Source organism: Musca autumnalis, unplaced genomic scaffold (assembly GCF_047663935.1).
Source record: "Musca autumnalis isolate F117 unplaced genomic scaffold, ASM4766393v1 scaffold_4, whole genome shotgun sequence".
Lineage (NCBI taxonomy): Eukaryota > Metazoa > Arthropoda > Insecta > Diptera > Muscidae > Musca > Musca autumnalis.
The window spans coordinates 247,519,180-247,534,012 of record NW_027411977.1 but is presented as its reverse complement, the minus strand read 5'-3'; the positions used below and the strand labels follow the sequence as shown (position 1 = coordinate 247,534,012).

Here is a 14,833-nt window from a genome sequence, read left to right as displayed (position 1 = left end):
TAAGTCCCTCTCAATAAATTTTTCAGGAGGAAGAAAAAACATTCCAGCGCTTTCTGTATTAAAGATTTTATTATGGTGGTAAAGGCAGAATTCTTCGTTTATTTATTCCGCTTCAATACCTGTACTTTGTTTGATAAAATTTCGTCGCGTTTGGGAGATAATTGGATGTCTTGAGACTTACGACCTTTTCCTTGTACAGTTTTGTATTTTTGTAGGGACTTACGACCTTTTCCTACAATTTACGGACGTTTTTAAAATAAAATATTTATACTTTACAAAACAATGTGGAAAGGGTATTATAAGTTTGTTTTGTTCAATATTCGTGTAACATCGCGAAGTATTCGTCGTAGACCCCTTCCCATTGCCATTTTTCATATCTTGACGAGATAAAGCGATCTAGCTATGTGTGTCCGTCCATCCATTAACAATTGTAAAAAAACTCCTGGCCTCAATTTTGGACCGATCATCACGAAATTTTGTGGAGAGGTCGGGTTTCGACCAGAAGTGACCCCATTAGATGTTAGTTATGATCGAAAGGTGTGAAATGGACCAAACCCACAATTTTTACCCGACTTTGTAGCTGTCCTGTAGATCGCGGTAATATTCCGATCGGCGCGAAATTTTAGGAATGAATTGAGTTTAAGACAAAGAATAAGCTTGCAATTTAACATGGTGATGAGATAATTATTAGCGGGTTTAATGGACCAAAACTTTTGTGTGAAATCTAATATATAAAAGACAATGTGTGTATGTTTGTATGTTCCGCATAGCCTCCAAACGGCCAAACCAATGTTTTTTGAAAATTTCAGAGAATATACAAGGAACAACCGAGGTGAAAATAGGCTTTATATTTTTTGAATTTCGGAGGGGGTGGGGCAGGCCCTATTTTTTAAAAAACGCTTTTTTGCAAAAGTTATGAAAGTATCGGTCAGAAAATTAAATTGCGACCCTAAGTACTTATTCCATGTAATTTTCAGATTATGAATTTCGGAGGAGCGGGTTACACCTGTGCCCTATTTTTTAAATGCGCTATATATAAAACATACGAACGATTCCGTTTCCCCAATCCTGGGCACATATTTTAGCAATAAGACCCGACCAGAGTAAAATTCTAAGTCGGTATAAACATGACTGTCTGTCCGTCTTTTGAAATTAAGATACAGCTCGCAATTTTTAAGATAGATCTTCGTGATTCGGTATAGAAGTTTCTATTACTTCTAGGATACTTGGTATTGACGCCTTCATATAGCCCCCATAGAACGGTACCTCCCGATTTCCGGTATTTTGAAGGTGTGGCCTCAATATTCCTCCGAAATGGCTGAAATTTGTAAAACTTTCTCCCATAAATTTGTCTATATAGGTTTACGCCTTCAAATAGCCCCATAGAACGGTGCCTCTCGAATTTCGGTATTTTGAAGGTTAGCCACATTGTTTTACCGAAATTGCTGAAATTTGGTATTAAGTCTTCTTCATAAACGAAATGAAACTAATTGAAGTAAAATTCAATACAACTCATGGTGGAGGGTATAACAAGTTCGGCTTGGCCGAATTTAACGACGTTCTTACTCGTTATTAATAGTCACTTGCATATTCAAGGGCCAGCAACGTGGACCAGTTTGGCTAATATTTATAATAAAACATGACACTTTGTACTTACGACCTTGTATTTTTGCCTTACGACCTTTTCGTTCAGTTAAATAACATGATTAATTCCGTTAATGTACGTGGTTTTTTAGCAACATTGTAATCCCAAATAGTGTCCTTTTTTGTCTTCCCAAGTATGTCTGCCCCAACTCACTGCATCTTTTGTTTTTGTCTGCAAACCATGTATAATCTTCAGCATGTAATGCCTTCCTGCGTTTAGGAAGTTTATCATCAGAGCTTTCAGAATCACCGTGAAAACCATAGGAAACTAGACCCATGACACCATCGTCTAATTCCATTCCAAATTCATACTGCTCTTTGTTAGCAAAAACCACGATGTCTTCTTAGTTTAATAACATTTCAATCAATTATTATTTTATAATCATTTAATAATATAAACATTGCATTTACCCGTCTGTTAGAAGGGATTACTTTATTAAATTTAGAATACAAACTAATCTCGTTATGTGAATAAATGTCCCTAGAGAAACCACAAATTAGCAGTTGCTAAAGTTATGTAAGATATACGACAGAAAAAAACAGTAAAAATTTTGATTTTTTTTTCAAATTTTTCAATACATGAGGTATTTGAACACATACAGCATCCCAATTTGTATCAATGAAAAGGCCAGAAGTCCATCTTTCATAATCAGTTCGCTTATAGGGGAAAATAGATTTCAAATCGTTGCAATATAGAAATTACCACATTTTGTTCAAAAGTTTGGTCCACAGGCTCCGCCAAATATCATCCGATTATCATTCAAAGGTGTAGGCTAGTTCTTTACATTGTACCCCAACCATGGATGACACTAAACATTAAATCTGAACTACATTAGCTGTTGTATTCTTTTAAAGTATACATTTTCCTGTGGACTTACGACCTTTTCGTACTCAAATTTGTACGTTTTGTGGACTTACGACCTTTTCCGACAAGGGCAAAACGTATAGAAAAACGCGACATACTACCATTTTCTTTGTACCATACGACGTGTTTTGACTTGTACTATCATCCTGTAACAAAAACGCGATTTCCAAAAAAAGTGGACTTACGACCTTTTCCGACGAAGCAGACGATATGTACCTCCAATCCGCACACATATTCATACATTAATAATCAACATTTATATAAACATTTTTAAGTGGGAGATAAAACATTTGTTGTTGTTGACTTTTGTTTACCTTCATAAAAGTCAAATTGACTAGAAAATGATTCAGGGTTCAGAGGATAAGGAAGTACACAATAAAAACTGTAGATGCTGTAGATATTGCATTATTAGGTAGTAGCAGGTTTACATAAATTTGGCCAGATTTGAAGAGAGAGAGGTACAGCTTAAGTTTTGAAATGAATTCAAAAAATGCCATATGTGACTTCACTGCAGTTTACCCAACAACAGACAAAAACAAGTAAAAAAAGTATCAGTCAGCTTTGCTGACAGAGATATACCCTCAGCCTGTGTATGCTGAAATTTTTTCCCCAAAAAACGTATGTTTTTAGGGGGTTTTAAAAATTGTTGATGTATGAACCGACAAAAATGTTGATTATGATTAAAGATCAAACGTTTTGCGGAGGAGATACTTAAAGGAATGGATCGACATTGACCATTATGGAAGTGGATCTCCAGCCACTACATATGGTGTCATAGGGGGTTTTTACACCCTTTGGGCTGTTTGCTCAAGAAGTATGGATTTGCCCCTGAAAAAACATTTACCATCGTAATTGAGGCAGCGAATGCAAGTTGCTTTAACAAAAATCAAAGTGATTCGATTGTAGGTCTAAAAGTGAACTTATCCGAAATTTTGTGTGGGAGGTATCCGAACATTTTTGGGGCAGGTACCTGAAGGAGTGGACCGATATGGCTTATCTTTGAACTTAAACTACGTTTGGACCGAATTTTGTACCGAATCGGCAGATCCGTTTGAGAGTTATCTTGCGCTCCAACCACCTTACACGGTGTCATAGGGGTTTTTGCAACTTTGGGGCTATTTTCTCAGGAAGGGTGGACTTGCCCGTGATGGAACTTGTACCGTCGTATGAAGGGCAAGTTGCTAAAACAAAAATCAAAGCAATTCGAGAGCAGGTCCTAAACTGAACTTATCCCAAATTTTGTGTGGGAGGTACCCGAAGGAGTGGACCGATTGAGTCCATATTGGAAGCTCAACTAAGTTCACTAGACATTTCACGATTTGCAAAGTATGGACCAAATCCGTTACTCCCTTCAAGAGTTATCGTACGTACAAATTTTCCGAACATTTTTGAAATTTTGTGGGGGAGGTACCGGAAGGGGTGGACCGATATAACCCATCTTCGAACTTAAACTAAGTTTGGACAAAATATTACGAAAGCCAAATTTTGGATCGAATCGATTGATCTGTTCGAGAGTTATCGTGCGCTCCAGCCAGCCAGACAGACAGACGGACGGACATTGCTCAATCGACTCCAAATTGTCTGAAACATATTTCGTCCAAACATACTTGGGGTCTAAAACCATTATTTCGATGAGGCACATTTTGCCCGTATGAAAGTGTATATAACCTCGTTAGCATAAATGCTGAGGGTATAACAAGTAAAAAAAGTATCAGTCGGCTTTGCCGACAGAGATATACCCTTAGCCTGTGTGAATTAAAACTCTTATTTTTCAAAAATCGTATGTATTAGGGGGGTTTCAAACTGTTGCGCGTATGAACCGACAAAAATATGAATTTTGGATTAAAACTCAAAAGTTTTGCGGGGGAGGTGCCTATAGGAATGGACAGACATAGCCCATTTTGGAAGTGGGTCTTATTTTGAGAGTCATTTCTCCCGCTACATATCCCGCCCACCTGTCATTTTAGTTGGCCAACATATACATAATTTAGAGCTTTTGGGCTCTTTGGGATCCGCGAAAACGCCCTTGGGGTGGTACCCCAAGGAGTTGACCAACAGGGCTCACTTTTATACATAAGCTATGTTTGGATAAAATTCGAGATCCAAAGTTTGCACCAAATCAGTTGCCTCGTTTATGAGATATCGCGCGTATCATTTCAGCGAATATTTTCGAACTGTTACAGGGGCTTTGAGCGCAACATGTTGCAAGAAAAATCAAAACTATTCGAGAGGAAGTCCTAAACTGCTCTTTCCCGAAATTTTGTGTGGGAGGTACCCGAAGGTGTTGACATACATAGTCCATATTCTAACCGGATCTATGTTTCGTAGAAATATTGCGATGTGCAAAGTATGGATCAAATCATTTACAGTCTTCGAGAGTTATCATGCGCAACATTTTAGAGAAAAGTTTTGAACTTTTGTTGTTGTTGTTGTAGCAGCTTCCACAAGTACATGTACATCTTTATTTTATTGATTCGGCTCCGCCTCCAGCTCCAAGTTCAGAAAGGACGCCACCTGAATAGGATTAGTCCAAAGAGAGAGAGAGAGGAGTTAAGTCAGTCGGGTTGGCTGGGCAGTTAAACAGGTGCTGCGTAGTATGCTGACCGGTGCCACAAGCCGGGCAGATATTCCGCGTGCCATCAATCCTGGCCCTGTAAGAATTGAGGCGGCTGAGTTGTGCCAACACGACTCTCGTTTGTCTTGGCAGCTGTTGTTCTTCCGCTGCCATGGGTGGTGGATGATCTTCGAGGACGATATTCACATTGTAGGCTGCCACCGTGGTGCAATGGTATGCACGCCCGCCTTGCACGCAGAAGGTCGGTGGTTCGATTCCCCGGCCAGGCAACACCAAACATTTTTCAACGGTGGCAAAATACCCCTCAGTAATGTTGGCGACATTTCCTGAGTATTTCAGCCTTGAAAAACTTCTCTATAAGTGGTGTCTTAGGACACGCCGTTCGGACTCGGCGATAAACAGTAGGTCCCATATCATTGAGCTAAATATGAATCGGGGTGCACTCATTGATATGAGAGAAGTCTCCCTTGTCCCGTATGGGATGTTGTGGAACAATATTTTTATTTATATATAGGCTGCCAGAGCCTCTGCAACCGCATCAGTATGAATGTCTCTTAAACCTGCCTGGTATGCACGTTGATCTAGAGGTTCTCTTTTATATCTTTGGACCTCTCTCTAGATCTCTATAATCCTCCCTACCTCGCCTGGGGGGTTCAGGCATATCAACCAGATGGTGATTTGGGTTGTCTTGCCTACAGCATCCAAGCAAGTACTCCATCGTCGACATCCTGTTGTGACGACGCACAGGAAGGATCTTTGTCTCCTCATGTAAATGGTCCACTGCAGACATGAGGTGACACCCTGTAGCTGTTCTCAGGGCAGCATTCTGACAGATTTGTAGTTTATCCCATTGCGTATCACTTACGTTAGCAAACCACGCTGGCGCCGCATAGCTTACCACAGACCGACCTATCGCGTTGTATGTGATTAACAAGGTTTATTTATCTGCACCCCAAGTGCTGCCGGCTATGGACTTGAGGACCTTGTTCCTGTTTCTCAGCTTATCGCAGATAACTGTAGTATGCTGGGACGACTTATACATGCTATCGAATGTGACCCCTAGGACCTTTGGGTAGTTTGTGGTCGGAATAATTGCACCGTCGACCTGCACATTCAGTGGGAGCTTCATTAGCGCCGTCCATGTGGTGAACAGTGTGGCTGTCCGCGTACGTAATTAACTCAATGCCGTCGGGAGGGCGTGGAATTGCAGAGAGGTAGAGGTTAAACAGTTCCGGAGATATCACCTCTCCTTGGGGAACTCCCTGCTTCACTCTACGGGGTTTGGACTTCCTGTCTCTGAATTCCACGTATGACTGGAGCTTTTGTGGGGGTGGTACCCGAAGAAGTGGACCGATATGGAACATCTTAGATACTGTTTTAACCTTTCGCAAATGTTCGACCGACTCGGTTCGAGGATTATTGTGCGCTCCATCTACTACACATGGTACTTTAGCGGGTTTTTTAAAGCTTTCGGTTCATGTTCTTACGTAGTATGGGCATACCCTGTACCGTCGTAAATGGGGCGGCAAATACAAGTTGTTACCAGAAAAATCAAAACGATTCTAGAGGAGTTCTAAAACTACACTTTTCCGAAATTTTGTGTGTCCGAAAGAGTGGACCGATATACTCCATATTCGAACTCCATCTATTTCTAGTAGAAATATTACGATGTGCAAAGTATGGATCAAATCGGTAAGTCAATTCGTGAGTGGGGGAGGTACCCGAAGGAGTGGACCGATATGTCTATCTTAAACTAAGTATGGACAAAATATTAATTCTTCCACAAACATCCCATAAGGGACAAGGGAGTCTTCTCTCATATCAATGAGTGCAACCCGATTCATATTCATATGGGACCTACAGTTTATCGCCGAGTCCGAACGGCCTATCTAAGACACCACTTTTGTAGAGAAGTTTTACATGGCTGAAATACTAAGGAAATGTCGCCAACATTACATTTGCCACCGTTGAAAAGTGTTTTGATGTTGTCTGGCCGGGGAATCGAACCCACGACCTTATGTGTGCAAAGCGGGTGTGCATACCATTGCACCACGGTGGCACAAAATATTACGAAAGCCAAATTTTGGACCAAATCGGTTAACCCGTTCGAGAGTTATCGTGCGCACCAGCCAGATAGACAGACGGACGAACATTACTAAATCGACTCCAAATTGTCTGAAACGGATTTCGTCCAAGCATTCTTTGGCTCTAAAACATTATTTCGATGAGGCACGTTTTGCCCGTGTGAATGTTATTTATTCGAAGATTCAACGTCGCAAAGCAGGCGATATCCTTCACATCAATCGAAGCCAAAACAACGCTTTTGGTCCAAAAAAAAAAATTTTCATGATAATGAGTTAAAAGAATATTGGCACTTGGGTTACCAGGCCAGAATTCTGGAGTTTTCACTATTTGAATTGAGCTAATATGGCCTAAGGAATTTGTATTGAAAGTTTTCAGTTACTTATTTCGTGGCTTTTGTATTTCGAAGGTGGAATTAATCCAATTTTAAGCGCTATATATAGATTGAAGCCCTTTTGAGGTGAATACTTAAAGGCGTTTTATAGATAAAATCCTACGACAGCGGGTTCTCTCGTACCGGATTGACTCGAAACCACACAACATCAGTGTTCCGGTCAGCGGCTGTCACCTCAGTGTACATATGTTGATATTTGCATCGTTTTTCTATGTTGGAAGCAGCATATGCCGAAATGCCTGCTCCGGATTCTTTTGGGCCGTGCCGGGACGGAGAAAAAACCAGGACCAATATATTTGTGTTCGGTAAGTCACATCCGCATATTCACCTATACCCAACCTTCGGTGAGTTGCAATAGATGTCAGGAGTGGGTGAATCTAAGGGGTTGCTTTGGACTTGTCCATGTGAGGGACTATGTCGCGTCATGCTGCGTGAACACAGCCCCCAGCGACTCGTCATCGTCAGACTACGAAACTCCCTGGCAAAAAAATGGATCCTTTTTGATCGAGGAAATAGTGGACTTCATGAATCGGAAGAAGATCAAGGTCACGGCGGTGCAGGAAACCAAGCTCAACAACGTATTGAGGAAAGATCGCAGCAGGAGTGTAGATGGGGGATTAGCTTTCCTATTGCACCAGTCTGCTCAATACATGCCTATCTCATACATGTAATGTATGGAGTTGCTGAACGTATGCACCCCGCCGTTCAATTTTAGGTTACAAACCTAGCATTAGACCGCTTTTGGTAGGCCATAACCGTCTGGTCTTGGGGGACTTTAATGCACATCATGAGCTGTGGCATTCGGTCCTCGAAAACGACAAGAGGGGTACAGCGTGGGCTGAGCAGATTGATAGCTCTACGTTTTGCACGGTCTTTGAGGACGCCCCTACCAGAATTAGAGGAGAGTGTCACAGTTCGCCTGACATAACCATCGTGTGACCTGGTCTGACAAACCTAGCAACCCGTCATTTCTAAATCATCTGAAAATTGAAGAATCGAAGATAGGACCTCAGTCACGTTTGGCTACGATATGCTGACTGGTCCGAAGATATGCGAATGTTATTTTAATCGGCAGTTTTTCGAGCACCCCGTGATTGACAGGGCGAAGATAAGAGTACTACGTCGCATTAGATCGCCTCCTGCCGAGGAGAAACCAACCCAATTTACAATGGATGATTTTACAAATGTCAATAGGAAAGCTTTCACCAAAATTCTCAACATCGTGCTCGAAGTCTGGAAAATGGACGGAGTTGTCCCGCTACTAAGCAAGGAAATGATTTCAGCAAAGATGAATCGTTGAGGCTTTACTCCTTCTCTAGAAGATATCATTCTTCTTCGTCTTTTCGGGTAGCAGATGGGAAGGGGCTTTTGTAATTTGTTGAAACAGATCTGTCGCTAGCCATCCACATCGTTCCCGAAGTGATCCCGCTACGGAAAGCCTGGCAAGGAAGCCAGCAAAGGTGAACTTTACAGCAGCTTTTGAGGCTTTACTCCCTCTAGCCATCAACATAGTTCCCGAATTGATCCCGCTACCGAAAGCCGGGCAAGGATGCCAGCAAAGGTGAACCTTACAGCAGCTTTTGAGGCTTTACTTCTCGCCAGCTTGAGAAATAACGCCATCTCCACACATATTGGTGAAGGACTCAATCATAGCAAGCCGTGTGATAGGACAGTTTTGATGGCAATCGACTTATCAGAAGTCTTTGATACTGTCAAACACTCCACGCTGTTTGAGGACATTGATCAGACTACCCTCCGGCCAAGTATCCAAACTTTGGATAATCAATTAAATGTTTGGACGCCAGTCGCACGTGGAATTCAAAAAGAAGAATCACAGAGATGAGTTGCAGACGCCATAAATAACTATCGTGTGAATGCGGTCCACGCATAATATCCCCCATCTATCGCAGCTGAGGAGCGTCAGCTGCCACGACAAACCAGAGTAATTTTGGCTTAACTTCGCTCGGGATGGTGCGGTCGTCTTAATTCATATAGGACAAGGATTGATGACACCATGCAATACATTTGCACGATACACTGCACCTTTTCAACTGTCCTGCCAAACCTATTTAAGTAACTCCAGTAGCTTTGTGGTTACAACCAATCGAAGCAGCCAGAGCCAGATTGAGCAGAAAAACTAACTTACAAAAATATCAGTAGCGCGATTCTCTAACGCATTTTTTGGTTCCCAATAAAAATCGCTAATTATGAATGAAAAATATGAATAAAAGTTGGAAACACTGTTGATATCGGTAGAACTTAGCGACAACTTTATTTTGGTTGCTATCTTACCGGCAAATTTCATTAGTTACATACAAAGTATTTTGTCGGTAACCAAAAAATGCGTTAGTGAATTCCACGTAAGCGTTAAATGATTAAAAATACTCAGTAAACAGAAGCTGTTACATTATCTCCACTTGAATGTCCTTGTTTTCAACAACTATGCTGTTGTAGTTAACTGCAAGTGTGTTTATAATTTCTATAATTTCGAAAGTTTATACAGATATTTTTTAACTTTTTCTGTTTTTTGTGAGGTTAATTTTAAATCATCATCAATATAACGATTATTTAGCAGACACATACGATACGTTGTGCAATAACTGCTCTTCATTATGCAACTCTGCATAATAACCTCCAACTGCTGGGTACGAGGGCACACTAGGTAGAAAAATTGTCAAATTCTTCGTTTGCTGTCATCTTTTCGTGTTTGTCAGTTTTGTTTACATCTCCAAGGAAAAGAAAGACGGGTCAACAGAATATCAACGATGGAAGTGGAAGACGATTTGGAAACTTTTCAGCAACAAGCATTGGAAATACGTGAACCAGGTGAAAATTTCGATCCCACAGCGCCACCCCAAAATGGTGAGGAATTTCTAATGCACATGTTGTATGAACGCAAGCATTGCCCAGCTGTGGTTGTAAAAAAACCGCCCAAAAAAGTGAAACCGGTGAATGGAGTCAACAATCAACTGGAAGAGTTTGAGGTAAACCAACTTTATTTTTTACTATTATAGCTTTTTACAAATGTTTTCGTTTTCCACATTAGCAGTTGAACCCTGACATTGTTGTTGATCGTGACTTGTTGCCCACCAAGGAATGGAAGGATGCCCAATCACAAGGTTTCTTACGCACACGTTCAAAAATCTTAATGCTACGTCAACACTTGGCCTCGCACAACTATGATAATAACTTGGAACCACCGTTGATAAGCGACGAAGGTGCCTGGCTAAAGTTCTGCCGAGAAAATCCACCCAAACTGAGTGTGATTTTACGTTTGAAACAGCGTACCTTGGAACAATTGTTAAATATGATTTCAGAATGGCTTAAAGGAGAACACATGGAAGAGGTTGCATGTTCATCTAGCTCTGCGGCTGCCAATCATGCCGTTTTAGATTTAAGTAACAGTGAACAATGGCTGGGTTCATGGCTTTATGCCGTCTTAAGTTGTCTACATCTGCCGCTGGAACCCAATATCCACTCAACTTTAAGAGATATTGCCCGTACCGCCATGCGTTTAAGGTCGCGTCTCAAGTCACAAGAATTTCAAAAGGCTATACCATATAACTTGTTTATATACCTCATTGCTAGGGTTTTTGATCAATTAGATTTAATGGAGTTTGTCTAACAGAATCTAAATATAAATGTAAAATGATAAGTCTAGAATTTAAGCATATTGTTGTAATAAATAACACAATTATTTACAAAAAGATAAGCAACAGGTTTTTCACATTGCTATAGAAATCACTTTAACGCATGTCCATTCCGAGTGAGGACTTTTTCGAGTTGGCCAGCAACACCTTGTAATCATAGCAACAGCCGGGAAGTGATGTATACACAAAGGAATTTCTTTGGCAGTAACAAGAATTTGTTATTAACTAAAGCTATTCACAATGAATAATCAAAGATTTCATGTAAAAATTGAATTGAAATTACAAGCCGTAAGTAAATCTTGTTTGTTGGTATGTCATGTGCTAAAATTAGTTATGCTTAAAGGTCACCTGTCCTGGAGTATGGTTGTGCAGTCATGGTTATTTGGAGGTAACCATAAAAACTTTGGGCTATTTCTTTCGTACTGGAGCCATGGAACCTTACTTCCCGCTATTATGTCATGATATTTTTAAAATGGAAGGATATTTTAAAAATACCCCCTCCATTGCCTCATTGATTAGCCAAATGCAAACGGAATCTTTAGAAATTACCCTATGGCAAAGTGGTCGTCGATTAGCCTATTATCAAGGAAGTCTTATGGATCTGTTACAAATTGCAGAACCTAAACTGCATTGTCCCCATAATAATACAAAACAATTGCTTATGAAGACCACAACGGCATTTCCGGTGGGTACTATATTTTAGAAAACAGGAGAATATATTTAAATCTATATCCATTTCAGGGCATCATTGCACCTAAAGTTGAACTGACTGCCGATTTTTTTGTTAAAGATAAAATATTCAATGTAGGAAATCTAAATGAGGAATTGAAATCTTTCACCCATCATGCACGAAAACCTTTAAGTGGATTGGCTCAGAAATCTATGAAACATAATTGCAATATTAAAGCCCATTGCTATCAAAGACCTTGTATTATAAATGCCGAACCTTATGACGAATTGTCAGTCTGCAATGGGCCACGTAAACAAAAACCAGTTTGTCATGCCAGAGACTTTCCGGGCAAAAGGTAAGAGGACTACTTTGTATTTAAGATTTGTTGCATTCTATTGAAATCGTAATTGTCTTTGCAGTACAAAACCATTTGAGCCAATTTTTAAAACCAACTCTAGGAGGGTATCTGTGGTTTCTAAGTAAGTAGGAAAATATTGAAATTCTTATGGATTTTGAAATCTATTTCTTTCTGTTACTTCTAGCTGCTCTTCAAATAATACCTTAACATCTGCAGGAATTTACGACCTGACTCAAGATCAAAGTCTGGAAATGGCTCACATTCAACATGGGCATGGCGATTGTTGTGAGCTGTGTCGTCAGTACAAGGAAGTTTTTATGAGATAGGACTGGCAGATTCTAATAAACAGTTTAAACATAACAATCGAAGTTTTATTAAATCAAACAGAATTTAACAAAGAAGAAACTTATTGAAAAAGTTCGATGTGAAATAATGACCGAGCATTGGTGATTCGGTCACGAATAAAATTTCCTGCGAAATTTTTTCTTTTCGTCGTTTCCAAAAATATTCCCATATTAAAAAGCTTCCCTATTTATGGGATTTTAAGTCCCAATTTACATTAGGCGAGTTTACTTGCGGAAATTGTCAGTTTGTAGGTGTGAGAGGGGGCTGACAATTGCCGCAAGTAAACTCCCCTAATGTAAATTGGGACTTAGAGGTTTCCACTACCAAGACAGAAATTTTAAATAAATTTGCTGTTGAAAATTGTTTTCCGCTCGGAAACAGAACACTTGTTGACAAATGGGGATGTGAAATAATTAAAGATAATAAAATCAAAGGCTAACTATTTTTTATACTCCTTGCCAACAGAAATATACTCTGAACCTGTAACAGAAAGAATAGAACAACTCCAATACGGGTTGTTTTCCCAGAAACCGTTTACATCTAAAGTCATAAAATGTTAAACCAAGGGTTTTCTTAAAGAAAATTAAGTGAAATAAGTATGGGGGGCAAAAATAGCTGTCTTTTGGTTCAAATGTCAATTTAACGCTAATTCGGTTGGAAAATGAAAATAAATGGAAATAAATCTTTAAAATACCTGAAATCCGAAGTTTCAGCTTTAAATTTATTGTAAATTTCTAAAAATTATTAGAATATGTGAAGTTTGGATAAAATCGGGGCTCCCTTCAAGAGTTATTTTGCTCACTAGCAATTTTAGTTTGTGGACATAGGTTTTTTACAACTTTAGGAATTTTATCTCGTGAAGGAATGAACTTACTCCCGAACGAATATACTGTAGTTATATGAGCAGCGAGAAACACCTTTTATACAATTTTCTAAGCTATTCCAAAAATATGTTCTTCACCTGCACTTTTAGGAAAAATTTAAATTTTTGGAGGTCACCGATATAGATCATATTCGATTTTGATCTAAGTGTGAAAGAAATATTACGATGTACAAAGGTTGGAGGGATTTCAGGCACTCCTTTCGATATTTATTGTGTCCATAAGTCACTTTAGTTGGTAAACGTAAGAATTTTTACAGCTTTTGGATAATGGTCCAGGAAACATGGACTTGCTCCACGAATAACATCGCCGTAAACATGACCAAAAGGATTATCTTCGGTAAAAATGTCCAAACGATCCTCGAACAGTATGATTTGCAAAGTTCTCTATTCGTAAGTTATGATGCTCATCGGTCATTTTAGAGATTTTAATGGCTTATGGGCCAATGTCTCAGGAAGTATGGATTTCCACCGAAAAAGTACCGTCATAATAGCGGCAGCGAAGATAACATGCAACGCATGCAACGATTCGAGATATGTCCATTAACTAAGGGGTCGATTATGCATTGCCACTAAACTTGAGTTGCGCTGTCAATTGCCAGCACGACTGAGATGAAATGTTGTATTATTGATGTCAACCCAACTGGGTTGTCGATAAACGTGTTATCGATCTGTGTTTCTTCAAACTTGTGAACTCTATATTCCAAAACACACAATTCGCAAAAAAAAAAAAACTATTTTAAAATGATAAGTTGAGTGGAATTGTTTTTTGATGATGCTGCAAATGCATCTATTAGAAGAAATTTGAGGGAAAAGTCGAATCTTTCTGAAGCCCCTGAAGTTTCGAAAATTCCCTTGTTTAATTAATGGCCGGCTACTTAGAGAAAAATTACAAATTAAAAGAAAATTGTGTTCCCGTTCCCGAGATTGGCACCTGTCCATAGGAGAAAGTCTGAAAATCTCGGTTATTACAGAAACTCACTATTGGTAAAAGAAAATTTGTTCCGGATGCCATTTTTTAAAAGTGTGCGGTGCGCGGCGTTAAATTTTTTCCGGAGAGATGTTCTCAAATGGCCCAATCTACATTGTCGAACGTATTGAAGGAAGTTGTCCACTTGTTAGAGGACAAATTGTGCCAAAATTGAATCATTTCGAAGTTGACGGAGAAGGAAAAAATACAAAATAAAATCATTTTTATTCAAATACGTTTAGTCGGCTGTATAGATGGAACCCATTGGATTTGCACTCAATTTATCAATTAATATTTCAAACTGTTGTTTTGTCATTATTTTCACCATATTTTTGATACAAAAAATTAATGATCCAAAGAGTCAACAATTGTTAAGAAAATGTTTATTTACCTTTCTATT

General features: G+C 39.5%; 2 protein-coding genes and 1 long non-coding RNA gene across 5 annotated transcripts in view; 2 read left to right on the top strand and 1 right to left on the bottom strand.

The window, feature by feature from the left end:
• Positions 1-14,833, bottom strand: part of LOC141401071 (uncharacterized) — a 184,230-nt gene that overhangs the window by 160,155 nt on the left and 9,242 nt on the right. The gene's annotated exons all lie outside the window — the stretch shown is intronic.
• Positions 10,243-11,272, top strand: Gem2 (Gemin 2). Of its 2 annotated transcripts, none has more exons than XM_073981943.1 (2): positions 10,243-10,544; positions 10,610-11,272. In XM_073981943.1, the coding sequence occupies exons 1-2, from the start codon at positions 10,326-10,328 to the stop codon at positions 11,183-11,185; spliced, it is 795 nt and encodes a 264-aa protein (XP_073838044.1). In that variant the 5' UTR covers positions 10,243-10,325; the 3' UTR covers positions 11,186-11,272. The 2 variants fall into 2 exon arrangements, with proteins under 2 accessions (XP_073838044.1, XP_073838043.1); XM_073981942.1 differs by having other exon boundaries at positions 10,607-11,272.
• Positions 11,325-12,595, top strand: LOC141402697 (spermatogenesis associated 6-like protein). Its single transcript, XM_073984484.1, has 5 exons — positions 11,325-11,498; positions 11,554-11,895; positions 11,952-12,235; positions 12,300-12,359; positions 12,423-12,595. Exons 1-5 carry the CDS (start codon positions 11,451-11,453, stop codon positions 12,562-12,564), a joined length of 876 nt encoding a protein of 291 aa, XP_073840585.1. The 5' UTR covers positions 11,325-11,450; the 3' UTR covers positions 12,565-12,595.

Bases quoted from the DNA above. Each gene is read 5' to 3' on its own strand.
- Gem2 (XM_073981942.1), top strand. From the start codon at position 10,326: ATGGAAGTGGAAGACGATTTGGAAACTTTTCAGCAACAAGCATTGGAA. The intron at 10,545-10,606 runs GTAAACCAACTT...TTTCCACATTAG, and splicing joins ATCAACTGGAAGAGTTTGAG to CAGTTGAACCCTGACATTGT.
- LOC141402697 (XM_073984484.1), top strand. From the start codon at position 11,451: ATGAATAATCAAAGATTTCATGTAAAAATTGAATTGAAATTACAAGCC. The intron at 11,499-11,553 runs GTAAGTAAATCT...TTATGCTTAAAG, and splicing joins TTGAATTGAAATTACAAGCC to GTCACCTGTCCTGGAGTATG. The intron at 12,236-12,299 runs GTAAGAGGACTA...TTGTCTTTGCAG, and splicing joins AGAGACTTTCCGGGCAAAAG to TACAAAACCATTTGAGCCAA.